This window comes from Myotis nattereri, assembly GCF_964212035.1.
Source record: "Myotis nattereri genome assembly, chromosome: 9".
NCBI classification, from domain to species: Eukaryota; Metazoa; Chordata; class Mammalia; order Chiroptera; family Vespertilionidae; genus Myotis; species Myotis nattereri.
This window is the reverse complement of record NC_138084.1, coordinates 4,096,788-4,114,765: the sequence shown is the minus strand read 5'-3', so window position 1 is coordinate 4,114,765 and position 17,978 is coordinate 4,096,788. Positions and strand designations below refer to the sequence as shown.

General features: G+C 52.6%; 1 protein-coding gene across 5 annotated transcripts in view; it reads right to left on the bottom strand.

Moving 5' to 3' along the window:
• Nucleotides 1-17,978, bottom strand: part of MARK2 (microtubule affinity regulating kinase 2) — a 56,775-nt gene that overhangs the window by 15,584 nt on the left and 23,213 nt on the right. For 4 of the 5 annotated variants that reach the window (XM_081099761.1, XM_081099758.1, XM_081099759.1 and 1 more), the window contains exon 2: nt 15-194. In XM_081099761.1, coding sequence (XP_080955887.1) covers nt 15-194 — 180 coding nt within the window. Of the gene's footprint in view, nt 1-14; nt 682-17,978 lie in introns of those variants that run through there. The other variant, XM_081099762.1, reaches the window with a different exon arrangement.

Here is a 17,978-nt window from a genome sequence, read left to right as displayed (position 1 = left end):
ACCCCAGCGCTCACCTCTTTCCCGGTCAGGATGTGCCGAGCCAGCTTCACCTTGGCGAAGTTGCCCTTGCCAATGGTCTTGAGGAGTCGATAGTTGCCGATGTGGGGCTGCTCGTCAGCAGAGGTGGCTGAGTTGCGGCCCCGCAGCATGTTGGGCTTACTGCTGGGCTTGGAGTCGAGGTGTCCCAAGGTGGGCTGCAGGGAGGGACAGCACCCTGTAAGTACACTGCCCTGCCAGCTCCCCGCATGCGCCCTGGTGCCTGTCACACCGGGAGAAGGCTGCATCTCCAAGGAGCAGCAGCAGCAGCAGAACCACTTCCGTGCACTCACTTTACATTAACCTTCCTCTTTCTCACTTTGCAGTGATCTGCTGTCTATCCCAACGGAGTGGAAGTTCAAGAAGACGTGTGTACACACTGTTACAGCCCAGCAACTAGACAGGCAGGGTTATGGTAGGTGCTCAATGAATTCTGTGTAATGAATTAACTGAACGGCAGGGTCTGAGCAAGGTAACAGTCTGCCCTTCTTAGCCACCCCACTGCTCAAATAAGGGTGAGGAAGCAGAAATAGCAGCAGCACTGAGCAGGTGTAGAAACACAACTCAGAAAGGTATGGTCCAGAGGAAGACATACGAAGACTGTACATTCCTCAAAGGGCTAACTAAACACAGAAATACTGCGACACAGCAATTCTACTCTTAGCTACACACCCAAGAGCAGTGGAAATGTATGTCCACACAAAAACTTTATATGCATGTTCATTCAAAACATCCCATATTCATAATAGCCAGAAAGTGGAAATGACACAGATGTGCATCAACTGGTGAACAGATAAACTGTGCAATAGCCACACCGTGCAATATTCACTGGCAATTTAAAAAAGTGTTCTGACACATGCAACAACACGAATGGACTTTGAAAACATGGCGCTGAGTGAACGAAGCCAGTCATAAAGGCCCACATATTGTATGATTCCACTTCTATGAAAAGTTCAGAATAGGCAAAGCCATGGAGACGGATAGCAGATTCGTCGAGGGCTGAGGGCTGAGGGCAGAAGAGGGTGGGGAGGTTGTGGTGATAGATGCATAGCTCTTTTAATAGTCCACTTTAATGGGTGACCTGTATGGTATGAGAATTATATCTCAGTAAAACTGTTCAGAGTCTGGTCCGAGTCTTGTCTAGAGTCCTGATTTATCTCTCAAAGAACACACGACATCATCAATCCAGCAAATGGGGCAAAGCTACTGCCAGGGCCTCCTCCCAGAACCATCCACGCTGCCTTTGGAAATTCAAGGAGATCGTCTGGAGGGGAGCAGGATGACCAGAGGAGTGAGTCAAAGTTCTTCCTCTCACAGCCCCTTCTGGCTGTAAGTGAAGCAAGCCCACAAACCACAGAGGAGAGGCATGACTTGCTACCACCAAGGAACTGTCCAGGGTTCCCGAGCGTCCCCAACCAGATGCTTTTCAGACAGAAAAACAACAACACAAAGTATCTGCTATGATGTTTCCCTTCTTCATTGTGTCAATGGAGGCTCTCCTTTCTCTCTGCATAGCAGTAGCTGCTGGCTGGTTTGGGGTGAGCTGCTTGGCTCAGATCCCAGAAGCACATGGGTTGAACCTTTTTAAAAAACGTATTTTTATTGATTTCAGAGAGGAAGCGAGAGGGAGAGGGAGATAGAAACATCAATGATGAGAGAGAATCATGGATCGGCCTTCTCCTGGGGATCAAGCCTGCAACACGGGCATGTGCCCTTGACTGGAATCAACCCAGGACCCTTCAGTCCGCAGGCTAACGCTCGGGTTGAACCTTTGAGGAGAAAGGATTTCATGTGTACAGTAGGCCGGAAAGGAGAGGCTCCTGGGCCTTTCAGGGCACCTTCTGTCTTCTGCAAGTCGAACTCCCCCAAGCCTTGCTGTGTCCCCCAGCCCACAGCGCTCTCTTGCCCTCTGGTGTCCAGACATCATGCAGCTCACATAAGCCTGGCTGGTCCTCAAACAGCATTTGCTAGGCCAGTAGATTTTCAAATACTTGTTCTTTCCCTCCAAAAGGGACTCTAAGATTTACACCCCTTGGAGAGAAGGGCATGTCGAGGCTCCACGGTACTTGCTCTGTCTACCGAAGGGCACACCAGGTCCCATTCAACAGGGTCCTGAGGGCCTGGCCTCCATGGCCCACTGCTTCTCAGCCCCATTTCCTGCAGGCGCTGCAAGACCACTACCAGGGCCCTTCCTCTGTCCCAGCTCCCACAAGAAGGTGGGTGGGCAAGTTCCTTGGCAACCTCTTCTTCACCTCCTGACTCTCATCACGCCCCTCTTTTCTGAGGGTAGGATCTGGCAGTCTCCACGTCCTCAAAATTTGGAATAGGGATTTAGCATCTACCTGAGAATTCGGGCCCTCTGCCCCTCGGGAGCCAAATATCAAGGACCCGTACCGCCCGTCTGTGCTCTGCCCATACCTCTTGGTGTTTCTACCCCCAGGGGCTGCTCTGCATGGCATAGCAGGACAGCACTTCCTGTCACGATGAGCTGAATGCTGGATGGACTTCAAGGAACAACAGTTACAAGAGGGGCTTAAGAGTATAGGGCCAGAGACAAACTGCCAGGGTTCAAATCCCAAACCTGCCACTTACTAACACCGGCTGACTTTATCATCATCAACACCATCCTTAAGAGGGAGAAGAGATTATCACAAAGGGAGAAGGAAAGCATCCAAAGATGAGTGGTGTGGGGTGACCCCACACCTGTGTCAGGAGACAGTCCGGTCGATGTCGCAGAGCTCTGTCCAACATCACTCGCTTCCACCCACCACCCACTGCATTAGCTTCCGTGTCGTACAGTGGATACACTATTCCCTACTTCACACTGGGCAGCTAAGAGAACACACACACACAATGCTTTATCCAACAATCAGGAAAGAGCAACTATTACTGACATTATTTTTAGTTCCCAAATACCACTGTTCTTAAAACCAGAGTCTTCTTGTCAACAAGACTTTGGCATCTAAGTCAAGTCCTCCTGAGCTGGCTGCAGCCCAGACGGAGGCTGGAAAGAGACGCTATGGTCCTCACCACTGGAAAGAGGTCACGGCTGAGCGCTGGCCACCACCCACCATGACTCCTGTTGCCGGCTGTCACCAGCACCCCTACTCTTCGCAGGAGAGACTGGACAGGGCAGCTGGGAAGGGCTGGCTCCACGCCGGGTATCCAGGACAGTAAAAGAGTGGAGATTCTGCTTGTCTAGGGCCCAGAGGAGCAGAGAGCACTGGTGTGTGCTCGTTGATCCCCTGACCCCAAAGTCACCCGCTCCCCTTTCAGGACTGAACCACCCAACTCTCAGGACTCAGTGTGTAGTTCTGCTCCTAACCCAGTGGTCGGCAAACTGCGGCTTGTGAGCCACATGCGGCTCTTGGGCCCCTTGAGTGTGGCTCTTCCACAAAATACCACGTGCGGGCGCACACATACAGTGCGATTGAAACTTCGTGGCCATGCGCAGAAGTCGGTTTTCGGAAGGAGATAGACGAAACAAGTGTACAAGACGAGTGTGGATGGGAGAGTTGGAAGGGGTCGACCTCGGCGAACGTACCTCAATCAGATGGAGGACGTTTTTAGCAAAGGCCGGCTTAGGAGGACCCTAATTAAGTTAATAACAATGTACCTACCTATATAGTTTAAGTTTAAAAAATTTGGCTCTCAAAAGAAATTTCAATCGTTGTACTGTTGTACTGTTGATATTTGGCTCTGTTGACTAATGAGTTTGCCGACCACTGTCCTAACCTCTTGGCCTCTTCTAAGTTGTAGTACGTCCCCCAGAGCAGGGAGGTGGAACCGGGTGAGGAGAGCCCACTGGGGAAAGTACAGAAACGAGGAATCTCCAGTAGAAAACTTTCTTGGACCCAGGCCCCCAGTGAAGAGGCTTCCAGGAGGCCAGAGAAGAGGTAAGAGAGTCCCTTCCCTGCTTCTGTCTCGGCCCATCCGCCTGGACCCACATCTCACCAACGGGTGGAGGGCTGAGGACTGGCGGCCCTTGCGGGCCAACCAAACAGGGTCTGGCTACAGCCACGCCCTCCCCTCTCCCTCTAGCCTCTTGCCCACAGGAAGACAAGGGGCAGCAGACATTCCTAAAGCTTTGGCTGACGCACAGCCCAGGCAGCTCCGTGGCTGAGGAAGCTGGTTGAAAGCAGACCCCATGGCGCTCAGACAGCCTTCAGACAGAAAAGGGAGTCACCCTTCGAGCCGTCCTTGGAGCCAAATGGCAGACCACGCCGGTTACCAAGCAGGCCTGGCGCAGGAGCAGGGCCTCAACAGCTGCAGCGTCCTCCAGAGAGGAGAGAACACAGGACGTGGGGATGAAAGGAAAAGAGCCTTCCATTCAGTGGGCCTTCCACCTGGGATCCCAGCCTGGCCTAGGCGGCACCAGGCTGGCCCGGAAGACAGCCTCCACCCCAGAGGCCGGGCGCTGACTCAGGTAGGCAGGGCCCCTTCCCTGGGGCTGGAGGCTCCTACCACCAGTTCTTCCCCAGGAAAGCTCCGCTCTGGGCTCTGCATTCAAGTGTCCCGAGGCTTCCGGGAAGGGACCAAGCTGGGAGGGTGACAAGCAGGCACTCCCTGGCCAGGACAGAGCAAGCCGGGCACTGTGGAGTGGAGGGAGAAAGTGCCCCTTGGCACTAGCCCCGGGCGACCACCCGGATGCAATCTCCCTCACTGTCGTGGCCGTGAGCCCGCCCTGGGCCTCGGCCCCACCACCCCTACCACTCACTCTGGCCGAGTCTGCGGACTCGATCGTAGGGGAGACTCTTCTGTTGGTGGGTGCTCTTCCTGTCCTGGCCAATGCCTCTTCACCTTCCCATGAATCTCACTACAGTGCTAGCAGTTCTTCAAAGAGCCCGTGTTTGGGTGGGAGGCAAAGAAGAGGAAAGGGCAACCCAGAGCAAAAAAAAAAAAAAAAAAAAAGAGGAAAACATACCCGGCTGGAGAAGGGGACAAGGACTACCAGCAACTTCCATCCAGCAGAGCCACAGCAGAACCTGTCAGGCAGCGAGGGCAAAGTACAGAGGCCGGGAAGAGCCAGGCCCAGGGCGGGGGCGCTCCGCCAGCCACCCTTACTCAGCCGAAGCAGGCGACACCTTCCACCACCTCCTCAGTGAAAAGCAGCAAAGCAGCCAGGCCCAGCGGCTCCTGCCTGGGAACCTGGACTATGTCGCAACCGAAACTACCACTAGCAGAGAGCCCGGGCTTGGCAAGGAGAGCAGCGGGGACGAGCCGGCGGCTTCTTGCGGGCCAGGCCCTCGTAGCCAGGAAATACAGACAGCTCAGGACACGACACCAGGAGCAAGGTGGGAGGAAAGGGGCAGGAGGGGACCAGGAAGGAGGGAGACTAAGAGAGAAAGAGGCGGGTTTAGATCAACTTCCTTCTCCCTTCCCCTCCCCCTCACCGGAAGTGGCTGCCCCACCCTCCCCAAGGTGCTTTGCTGGGTAACAGCTGGGAGAGGGTGAGGAGGAGACTCACTCTAGCCAGGGCTGTCATAAAGTCCTTATCGCACCTGCGGCAGGTGGGACCTGGGAAAGGGCTGAAGTCGGAGGCAGGGTAGAGAGGAGTATGTGAATCAGACACGCTGACCCAGAGGGGGCAAGACCAGCAAACCACCCACCAAGAACAAGGCTGGGGGACAGGTGGCAGAGTCCAGCTATCCAGCAGTGGCAGATGGACCCTTAGTCCACAAAAAGCAGTGTTTAGCCTTAGAAAAATGCATGTGACTTACACGTAAAATATCTTGGACAAATTTCAGGGGGTCCAGGGATCCAGTGAAGCCCTTTAGAGGTCTTCGGGTTCTAAATTTTACCCAAAGGCTGAAGAATGAAATGTCCCTCTGAGTCCCTTCCAACCCTGTTTCTGGGAATCTATTCCTAAGTTCCCACCAACCTCCAGCCCCTCATCTCCTGCCCCCTTGCGCGCGCGCGTACACACACACACACACACACACACACACACACACAACAAGGCTGCTCTCTACAAGCTCCTAGGGCAGTGATGGTGAACCTTTTGAGCTCTGCGTGTCAGCATTTTGAAAATCCCTAACTTAACTCTCTCCGTGTCACATATAGAAATTTTTTGATATTTGTAACCATAGTAAAACAAAGACATATTTTTGATATTTATTTTATATATTTAAATGCCATTTAACAAAGAAAAATCAACCAAAAAAATGAATTTGCGTGTCACCTCTGACACGCATGTCATAGGTTCGCCATCACTGTCCTAGGGCCCGGGGGCAGCCCTTCCTCACACCTTCCTCCTGCAAAGCCCCCGTTGACCTTGTCTGTGCTCTGTGTTCTGATCCTGACCTTTCTTCTGGCTCGCCATCTCCTTCCCGTTCATTCCACTACCCTAGGCTAGGATCCTTCCCATGAAACAACACCCTAAAGACCCCATGCTGGTCGGCCATAATCCCCTCGGTGACCTCCCACACCTGAGCACAGACACCTGAAGATCACGCTACTTCAGCGTTTGTCTTACACATGAGATCAGGCATTTCTGATAGCAATGTCTGCCAGCAAGCACTGCTTGTGTTCACACCAGAGGCCGACGGGGTAGGCAGGGCCCGCACTTTACAGATGAGACACTGAAGCACAGGACTGAAGAGACTTGCCCAGGCAGAGCTGGGACTGAGCCCAGGGCGTCTGTGCCCACTTGAGTGCTCTGCTGTCCCCTCTACCAGCCATCAACCCTTCTTGATGCCTAATCTGCTTTTACTTCCCCCCAAAAGGTAAGTCCCTGGCTCTTCCTCCAGACCAGAGAGGTGAAGAGGTGAAGATGCAAGGAAGGTGCTGGGACCACAGGAAGGCCACTGCCTGGTAAGGTCAGCAGTGGAGGGCTGTTTTAAAGGCCTCCCAGGTGGTCCCCTAAGTGGACCACTCCTTTCCAAAGTGGGCCCTGCCCTGGACCGTGGGCTCAGGCTGGCCTGGGACCACCTGCCCTTTACTCAGAAGCGACTGGAAGGAGGTTTCCTCAGTCCTATTTGCCGGGCAGGAAGGGGCTTTCTGTACTGAGGAAGTACCAAGCACTGACCTCAGAGAGGCTGGGACAGACGGGGTAGGACTAAGCTGCAAAGTCACACGGCCCTGGCAAGTCACTAGCTCTCTAACCCTTCCTCCTTCACTGCATCCAAGCGCTTTCTTTGCATCCTTTGATCCTGAATAACTGTCACTCTCAACTGCCAGGAGGTAATAAACCAGTGGAGCATTCTGGGTAGGAGATCTTGTAAAGCTGTGGTGAGCACTGACCAGTGGGGAAGCTGGATGCAACTCCCACGCCCCTGAAGCTAACGTGATGGCTGCACCTGGGGGACCCCTTTCCTTAATACCCCATTGCAGAGAGGAGGGGAAGCTGTGGCAAACAGTCAAAGGGCCCCTCCTTTCTCCAGCCAGGGCAGTGCCTCCCTGACAAAGGACACAAGCAGAGCCTGAAACTGAAGCAAAGGCAGCATCTTTAACGCCCTGGGCGGCAAGCCTCATCCCCAGCCAGGGTGACCAGCACTGCAGCCTGGGCCACGAGGGGAGCAGCCTGCGGGCCTCAAAGCAGCCACAGCCGAAGCCAGGGCCTGCCTGGGAAGTCCAGCAGGCAAGAGCTGACCTGGCATGAGATCAGACTGAGCCACCTCCAGCTCACCCCCCCCTAGTCCACTGAAGCCACAATACAATGAGCACCCCTCAACGTCCTGTCATCAGAGTCGCTTGAAACACTGGTGGAGTCCACCGAGGGAGTGCTATCTCATTCCCCAACTACTGCTGTCGCTTCAGCAAACCTTTGCTGAGTGCCTACCTCTGGAGCCAGGGCCATTGCAAAGCTCAGAGACCTGGTTCCCGCCTTCTAGAACTTAGGGAGGGGACTGCACCTTAGACTCACTGCAGCCTCTCTGCCTGCTGCATTATGGGAGGAGCGGCTCTGGAGAGAGACAGACTCGAGTGGGAGGGAGTCCTGCCTTTGGTCCTTACCAGCTGATGAGCAAGATGACTTGCCTTCTCTTAGTCTGTGTCCTCACCTGGGACACGAGGCCACTGGCTGCCCACACTCACAGGATCAGCGCGGCGAGGACATGGTGCTGACTGGGCCATGGCGCCTGTACACGGTAAGGTCTCAACAATTTCTTTACTTTCAGGTAGGACTGTTCTTCTCATCTCAAGGGGTTCTCTGAGCCCTAAGAAGAGCTTTAATCTCCAAGATCTTGACTACAAGTACCAGAGTAGCAAAGCTGGTATTCCTTCTAGAATCAAGTCATAATTCTACCACGGCTGGGCTGTCACGCAAAGACCCTTTCCTAACACGAAACCACTCCTGCCAAGACGAGTGGGTGAGCGAGAAGGCACCCATCTCTGCCCCCGAATAGCCCAGAGGAGGACGGAGGGGTGCCTGTTCTTCCCTTCCTCGTCAGTTCCTTAACTCCTTCCAGACAAGGCCCAAGAAACAGCCACAGACCCGTACCACATGGTGCCAAGGGCTGGGGGAAGCTCACATTGCCAGCCTCACACTCCATTCAGCTCCTCCCGTACCAGTGGGTTACTGTAACCATGGAGACCAACAAGTTCCTCCATATCACAGGAGAGCCAGCCTGCCAGCAGCCCGGGCTCTGGGGGAGGCAGAAGGCAGCCTGCAGCAGAAAGGTTTGGCTCATTCCACAGAGGATTGTGGGGAGCTCATGGAGACTAACCAGTGCAGCTGAGGTGCCTGGGCCTCCCTCGAACTTCCTTTTCTTTGCAAGTAATTCGTGTTTTTAGCACACTGCCTGCCTGCATCTAGTGTGGGAGGGGAGGACGTCCTCTGGAGTTAGCCCTGTGGTGGGACCCCAGCTACCGCCCTGGGGCAGGTAGGAAAGGGATCTGAGCTATGGTAGGAAGAGCTACCACTGATACTCACTAAAGCACAGCACCAGCTACCACATAATGCCTTCCTTTAAGTGGTCCAGGTAAGTCAGCCCTCTCAATCCCTTTTGTTTTAAGAATTATCAAGATGCCTTCTCAGTTGCAAGTGATCTCCCCCACTCTGGACTCTCACACCATCCTATCTGTACCCATTTGTTGCTTCTGACTTTGTGTTTCCATGAGCTCTGAGTGATCAAGACAATGTCTTGCTCACTTCTGTATGCGCTTAGTGCCTAACAGTGCCTGCACCGAGCTGGCCCGTGTTAAAATACAGTGGAACCTCGTTTCTCAAACTTAATTATTTCCAGAAGGCTATTCAAAAACCGAATCATTTTTTCCCATTAGAAATAATGTAAATTGAATTAATTCGTCCCCCAAATGACTCCCTGTTTTAACCTTTTGTATATATAGTACATGTCTAATCTATAAATAAACACTTTAAAAACAAAAAGGACATGAAATATAAAAGAAAATTTAATCAAAAGGAAATGTACAATAAAAATGAAAATTTAATAATTATAATAAGCAGCTACAAAAGTAAAAAAAAAAAACAACCACACACACAAAAATATTCACAGCACAATATCCCGAGATGCCAACCGTGGTAAACTGGCTCATACTCGGGCTTCCTCTTCTCTGTCGCCTGAGACTTGTGACTGGTCATACAGCTTTCATGAAAGGGTTGTCAGGTTGAGAAGCGAATTGTTCGAGATGGGAGACATTTGAGAACCGAGGTTTGACTATACTTACCAAATCAAAGTGGTTCAACTTTTTGGCCTTGAAGTCACCCTACCCCTCTGTCCCCCAGGAGAAAAGACAAGGGCAGAGAAAAGAAGATCAAAACCTCTTGCCACAAAACCCCTTCCCCCTCTTTCAGGATATCTGTTGCCCTGTGAAGTGGCTTGGTTACTGTCTGCCCTTCCCACTATACTATTCTACAAAGGGAGGGACCCTGGTCTGTCTAATTCATGGCCCACAACAACGCTTAAGCACATGGCGGAAGTATTCAACAAGGTACTGCACAAACAAATGTGTAAAAACGAGTGAGAAAACATGTTAGGACGTCACCAGTGTACTCTGCAGGCAGCTTCCAAGGGGCAGCGAGTGCGCGATCCCCTCTCCCGTGGACAGATGACAACTATGGAGTGTCTGTTCCGCCAACAGCCTCCTCAGGTGGGCATAAGGCCTTGTGCTTCCTCCTAACACAAAGCTCAAGGCAATCTGGAGACAGATTCAGATACAGATACAGGCACAGCCCAGAACCAGCAGCACCCCCCTCCTCCAGTCTCTGCCCCCCTCAATCAAGCCCAAACTCTCCTTTCATCACAGAGGGGGAACCCTCTCCTCCAAACTTCCTGCTGCCCAACCACCACCAGGCTCTCTCACTTCAGACAGTTCTCTCTGCTTCTAACTCAATCCTTCCACGGCTTTGCTATTAGGACCACTGTGTCCTGCTGTGACAAGGCAGTGCTGCTGGAGCCATTCTAAGAGGTACAGATTTGGGAAAGCAACAGGGACTTGGAGGAAACATTTATTTACTGTTTGCCACACTGAGAGCTCTGCTTTAAAATTTCTTCCTTGAATCAACGTACTGATTGTAAGGCCCGAGATGGCCAAAAAATGTCACCTATACACACCTGCCTCCGAGTCCTGCTACACAAATCAGCAACCACACCCTGCCCCCTGCCCCTCCCCCCTCCTCAAACTGCCTCCTAGTACAGAAAAGCAAAGGAACTAAAAACAGCAGCTGGGGAGCGCAGTTGACTCACCCAGCATAATCATCTCCTCCAGAATCTCCCATCTTCTCCTAGGGTTTTTGCCAACACAAAGTAAAAGAGAAGCACGAGATCTTAAAACACACACAAAAAACAAAAAACAAAAACCTCTCAGCATTGATGCAACAGCCTTGCTACCCGGGTGCCGATTTCACCCTTTGTCTGCCCTTTCCAATGTGTTTCCTAAACCATTCATGCTGAGCCGGGAGCAGACCCAGCCCCGCGCTGGGACAAGGGCCTTCGGGGTCCCACCCAGTCCGGCACCTCCTACACTGCGAGGTGCTGAATAAAGCAAGTGCCCCTTCCCACTGCATCTCCGTCTGGAAGTGGGACAAATATTGCTGTCCTCCTCCTCCAGTTTCAAAGAGGGAGGTCAAGGAGGAGGAAAAGTCAGAAAAACACTGGGACAAAGTTGGCTGCCCCAGAAGTCACCATGGCCAGAGGTCAGAGCTGAAGCAGAAGGAAAGACACCACCTGAGGCCATCGCCGCACTCGCGCCTGGGACTGTCCCCACCTAGCTGGGCTACAGTGCGGCTGCTCCACTGTGACCAACAGAAACTCAACGGCTGGTCTTTCCGCACATCCGACCGGGCTGCTCCTGCTCAGGCAGAGGTGCTCGCTGCCTCCCACCGCAGAACATGACAAACCAAGCAGGCGAGGGCACCGGTGCCCAGTGCTACCTGCAACGGGTCAACTCGGTCAGAATGGAGAGTTCACTCTCACCTGGCCAGCAGAACAGTCCCGGGAAGTGAGTACAGCTCTCCGGCAAGCTTTGTGGGGAGGAAGTGGTGTGTGTGTTTCTTTTGGTCATTGTCATTTGCATACAGCAGGGCCATTTTTGTGATAGATGGTGCCGTGACTACAAAGTATTGAGGACACTTCCATAAGCACATGCAAATCTCTTGCAGCTACCAAAGAAATCCCCAGCTTGCCAAGAGTTCTGCTCTGAGAAGGAACTATTGACCCATAGAAACGTGTTAGAAACAGAGGCTGTGTCCTCAGGCCAGCCCGTGAGGGCCCACCATTGTGGCTGAATAGTTGATTAACCATATTTAAGATCTTAACCACAGTCCACAGCAGGGCAATGAGTTCTGTGTTCCCCATGGAACCTAGGAACTTTTTTTGTTCTGCAAGCAGCATGGGCAGCAGAAATGGGGCTCCCTAAACTTCAAAACCTGGGTGACAGCTTGAAACAAGAGGACTTGAGGTAAAAGAGGGTTACTTTGAAGTATTTGGGGTGGCTGAGCAGGGCAAAAGGTCTAAGGCAGCGGTTTCCAACATGGGGCACACGCCCCACAGGGGGGCAATTTGATTTTTAAGGGGGGCAATTCGAAAATGAGTTATTCACAGTAAACTTTTTGCATTTCTTATGGTCCTAGAGGCCTCATACATATTATATAAGTATGTATTGTGACATATTTATGCATTTCAGTTCTCTATTATGTTTTGAAACTATTTTCTATTTTTTTCATATTATGATTATTTTTTAAAACAATTTCTTGATGATTTCTTCTCAGCACTTCAGCTGTCCTTTTGTCCTTTTATTTTTCTCTCTCATGGATGCCATGTTCTTTGGAAGCTTGTTTAGACCAAGTTCATGGCCTTTGAGGCTTCCTCCACGTGAATAGCTCACTTTTTGAATGAGAATTATACGTCACAGGGGGCATCAGGTAGAGATGCTTAGGTGCGGCATGGCCAAAATAAGGTTGGGAACCACTGGGCTAAGGCGATATGAACCAGGTGGAGATGAGGAATGAGGCTGGAGAAAAGGGACCGTGAGTGGATAGTGCCTTGCAGGAGAGAAGGGCTAAGCAAGGAGCCGGGAAGAACTTCCAGCAGAGGGAGAAGGAAAGGGAGCCTGGGCAGTCCCCTGACGCATCAACGAGCAAATGCTCTTTAGAACAGTCTCCCTGCTTGGCAACTGAAGCGGGACATGCCTCATATCCACCTCACCAGGCCCGTCACTGCTACTGCGGTCTTGACCCTGGGCCAAGGGCAGACTGCCGGACCCTATTGCTAAGGGGCCACAGGGGCAGGTGCCTTGGCTAGCTGGGCAGATCAGTGGTCAGAAGAGAAGACCGGAAAACACAGCTTCTCAGTCAGACTGAGTACATGTCGGCTTCTGGCTTTAGGCCTAGGTTGCCCCCAAAGCCATACACTGTTGTTCATTTTTGGTGACAATGACAGTCCTACTTCAGGGTGCCCTAGTTGTCTAGGCACTCGGCCTAGGAGTAGAGTATGGTAAAAGAGATGACAGCCATTTTCCATTACAAGTGTCTTCTTAAAAAGCACCTTTTAGCCTGGCCGGCGTGGCTCAGTGGTTGAAGGTCGACCTGTGAACTAGGAAGTCACGGATCAATTCCTGTTCTGAGCACATGCCCAGGTTGTGGGCTCGATCCCCAGTGTGGGGCATGCAGGAGGCAGCCGATCCATGATTCTCGTCATTGATGTTTCTGTTTCTCTCTTTCCCTCTCCATTCCTCTCTGAAATCAATAAACACATATTAAAAAATAAATAAAAAGCACGTTTTACCGTTAATTCATCTTTTTGGAGAGTCCTAGGAAGAAAGTCTCTTGGAGAAGGGAGTGTCTGGAAAAGGCCGGCTAAGCCCTGGCCAAGGCATCAGGGAGGCGTGGGCTGGAGGGTCTGAGGATTCCGACCTCTGTGATCTGAAGCTGGGAGTGGGGCTCTGTACACATCAGCTCATGAACTAGGACCACAAATGAACAGATGGTGGGGGTGGGAAGAGGGCTACTTTGGGGCATTGTTAGATGCACTATCACACCGACTGCAGACAAGAGCAGGCTGGCTGTTCTGAAGGAGGCAGGCAGCCAAGTCTGTAGCTCTTCACCTCCAAAGAGGGCAGGGAAGAAAGGGTGGCTACAAAAGGAACACAGATCTTCCCCAACAAATCCTGAAGGGTAGCTCTACTTGCCAACAGGCATGGTGGCCTAAAGAAAGACCTGAAGACGGAGAGAAAAACACCACCCAGACAGCTCCGGCTGGAAGACTCTAATTGGGCAGCAGGAAGCCACTGCTGCCCATTCTGCTGTTCTGTCTAGTCCGTACAGCCACCAACAAAGACCCCAAGACATAAAGGGGTCTCTACCAAGAGAAAACAGATTTTTAAAAGTGAGAAATTGCTGTATATCCAACACCATCCAAAACACTCAGAACAATGCCTGACATATATTAAATGCTCATGACATACTGGCTATTATTGTAATAACTCCAGATGCTTTCCTAACTTACTCTGTAGGGTGCCAGAAAAAGATATGGGGAGGGAGGTGGATTATAAAAAAAGGCTTTGGGCTTTCCCTTATTTACCCAATGATCACCACAAACGCTCTATACATGTAAAAAGAGATGGACCTTTTGAACTGGCCTAGAGCTCCAGGGTCAAAGGCCAAGTTCTATTCGCACCGCTCGTACTTGAGCCTGGGTTTCTTGCAGAACCAGAAAAAGTCTCCAGCAGCTAACATGTCTTATCCCCTCCATAAAAGTCCACTCTACTCTCCCCCGATAAAAACACTTGAAACATACACACCCCACCCTAGGAAAATCCAGAGTATACAACACAGTTCTTGAGACATACAAGAGTTTCTAGGTAGAGGGATCTAGAAACTGCAAATCAGTGTCACAGTGGGAAATGTGACTCGCATTTAAGAAACACACACACACACACACACACACACACACACAGTGTGGCTAGAGTCTCCGATTGTTATGTGCTGAAGAGCACTGCCTCTTCAGCTGTGAGGGGGGGAAACGTGTGTGTGTGTGTGTGTGTGTGTGTGTGTGTGTGTGGTGAGAATTGAGCTCCACTTCCACCTCCCGAGTGTCTCTGGGTGGAGACTCTTCCATGGCAGCCAGGCTCCCACTGCCAGCTGTCCTCCAGGCAACACAACAAGAGCACCGTTTGGGAAGGTGGGATTTTTGGTGTTGGGTTTTGTATCCCATGAACTGGCATACACGCATCTGTCTCGGGGCAGTTTCCTGAAACAGCTGCATGCCCTGGCCCCGGCCCCTCCAGACAGGATGTGAGAGACAGGAGAAAGAGAAATGAGATGCCAGGAGTCGAAATGCAGGGACAAAAGGCAACAGGGAAGGAAACTGTCTTCTCCGCATTCCTGTCAATGGCAGCTGACTTTTCCTGCCTGGCCCTCACTGAGGACCACACGCCCTAGCACTCCCCTTCCTTGGCAGACCCCGGCTTCCTCCTGGCATCTCCCTTCGCCCTGACAGCTCTACCCCATCAAGTGCCTGTGTATCTACAGCTGATGCTGGTTACCCCATGAAGAGATAACCAAGGTCATGGGAGCTGGCCTGACACGTTCTGCTGTACTTGTTTATAGGCAAGAGGATTAAAACAACCTGTCAGCGGAGGGGAGGGGGCAAACCCTGTACACAGGGCAAGCACTGGGAACACAGCACAGAGGCCTTCCGCCAAGAAATCTTTTGCTCAAATATAAAGCAGAAAGCTCTCACCAAACACCAAACCAGCTAACTATGCCAAATACCACTTATGATCCAGTGACCTTGAGGCACTGTTCAACTTTTTCCATGTTCTTTGTAGGAAAGGTTTGGGTTTGTTAGCGGCTGGGAGAGAATACAGGGATGAGCAACACAAACCAAAAAAATGAGTGCCCGAGCAAAGCTTTCCTGGCCCACCACGGGATGTGATGAGAGCTGAAGAAGGGAGTGTTCAGGGCGTATTCGGATAAAAAAAGCACTCGGCTCCCAGATGCCCAAATGCCCAGTCCGAAGTCCAACCACCAAAACGGAACTTCCTGTGGCCACTTCTTGCCCCCTTCAGTCAGACCTGGGAGACAAACTGGGTCCAGCTCTAGGGCAGAGGTGCTCAGGCAGCAGCGAGCCGAGACCAGGTCAGGGTGTCCTCTCTAACCAGAGGGTCAATCTGACAATGACGGCACTAGCGAGAGACCCAGCAACAGGGGAAGGTGGTCAGCACCCGAGCCGGTGGCTCCGGGCAGCTAGGCTCTCCCCAGCAGGCCGCGGTGCTGGGCCTGGCTCTGCAAAACCGCCCGTCACAGGCCCTGAACTCCGAATGCCCCCTCGCAGCAAGCTTGGGCTGCTCTGCTCTGGTCTGTGCTGTAGGCGCTCCAGCCTCAGCAGCACGAGGCTGTTTCCATGTGGGTGTTCCCGGGCTGGCCGAAGAGGTCAGCAGAAGAGGGTGAGGGTGTCCCTTCTCTAGCCAGCCAGCGGGGGAACATGATCCACCCGCTGGCCACCTGTGCTCCCCTCCCCAGCATCCCCTTTCTAACAACAGAGCAGCTACCACTACCCTCACCTTCCTAAGAAACCTGAAGGCAGTCAGTCCAGCTTAGAAACGAAAGCGACTGGCTCAGAAAAAAGGGGACATTGTGCTGTAGGAGATTCCAGGAATAAACTCCCGACCACCCACCAAGCGCCTCTGAAGGGCAGGCGTATTTAGAAGTGCTTTCCGTCCAAGTCTTAAGGAACAAGGTGGCTTAGGCACACACATACCTGGCTGGGTCACCACCTCCCCTACAGAGCCCTGGTCTCCCTACACCAGAGTAAGTCCACACCTGCCACGGAATTGCAGGCCGAGGCGCAATGTACTCCCTGTTCACATACTCACAAGCCCATTAATCTTCCTCCAGATCGCTGCTGCCATGCAGAGCAGTGAGGCGGGCTGGGTCCCTGAGTCCGGCTCCAGAGCCAGTCACTCCAGTTTACCGGCAGTGTTGCAGGGGTGAGGAGGGGGAGGGAGAAGAGGAGGAGGAGGGAGATTATGATTCTCTATTTTCAAACCCCGCCCCTAAAACCAGGGAGGACAGCAGCTGGGTTCCCCTTTCAGGAGAGCTCCAATCTCTGGGCACCACAGAGCCAACCAGCTGCATGCGAACTCTGGGGAATGTGCACATCACACACGCTGGGAAAGCAGGGGAGCCAACCGGTGGCAGGGGGCTGGTCTCCCGCCAAGAACTTCCAATGGCTCTCCTATCAGAGCTGGAACATAACAGGAGGTGGGCAGCTTCATGGTCTCTGGGGAGAGGCAGGAGGGAAACAGTAAAAGCCGGGCTAGCATGGGAACAAGGCTCACTCGCTGGCAGGAGAGGGGACAGCCCAGCTGCCTACAGGACAACATCTGCATACAGTCAGAAGTGAAACGCCGTCCATACACCGAGGCACGCTTTGCCGCTGGGTCATTTCTACAAACCTCTAGTTAAGGGCTGCCTCTCAAGCACAGGAGGGAAGGGGGACTCTCACTGGCTGTGTTGTGCAGTGAGTCAGTGACCAAGGGCAGAGCAGAAGCCACAGATGATGGCGCCTCCCACGGGGAGGGGAGCACCTCCTCTGTCAGCGCAGAGCCAGAGGCTGCCACAGAGAGGTGCTGTTTAGCGAGAGAAATGTCTGTCAGGAGAGGCAGGCGGGATGCCACCAGGTGCTTCCTCTTTCTCACCAGGTGCTACCATGGGCCTCCATGGGCTGCCTCTGAAAAGCCTGCAGAACCCCGGTGGCAGCACTGGGTTGTGAGCCGTCACCACCACCCCCAATGAAAAGAAGGAAACTGGTGCAGACCCCACAGGGTCCTCAGCCAGCCCTGCTCCAAAGCTAAAGCCAGTCCTCCTGCCAGGACAGACACCTGAACAGCCTACTCTCCACCCCACCCACAGCCAGTCCCTTCTCTACACCACATGGTTTGGGGGTGGGGGAGACACCAACAGTCATCTCAGCAGGGCACCCAGCACTGGGACAGGAAGTGATGGCTTTATATTCACAGCACCACTTCAACGTGTGCGCACGCATCCGTGTGCGTATATGTACATATGTGTATGTACATCTCTATGTGTGTGTATATACACAGGCATGTAAAACTAATTTTCAGACCCACATGACTCCTGTTCCCGGCCTGCAGCTCCAGCCTCACCCTGGCCCCTTCCCAGAATCTCACTCTGGGCTCCCACCACTGGTCTTCAAATGCACAAAGTTCTCAGAGCTCCAGGCCTTTGCTATACAGCCTCTCACCCCACCCCCACCCCCACCCCGAACACTTTCCCTCCCGAATCTGCTCACACTCTTCTTCCTGGCTGGCCTCAGCTCAGATGCCACTTCCTGCAGGAAGCCTTCCCTGCTCCATCCCTGACTTCACAGGGCCCCTCAGTGTGTCTCCAGGTACCTGCAGGTCAGCCCTTCCCACACTAGGTAGGACTTCACTGCTTGCTGAGTGGCCTGTCTCCACAGCTCTTGGTGACTGTCTTGTTCACCATTACACACAACTGAGAGCAGCCTAAGGGAAACTTC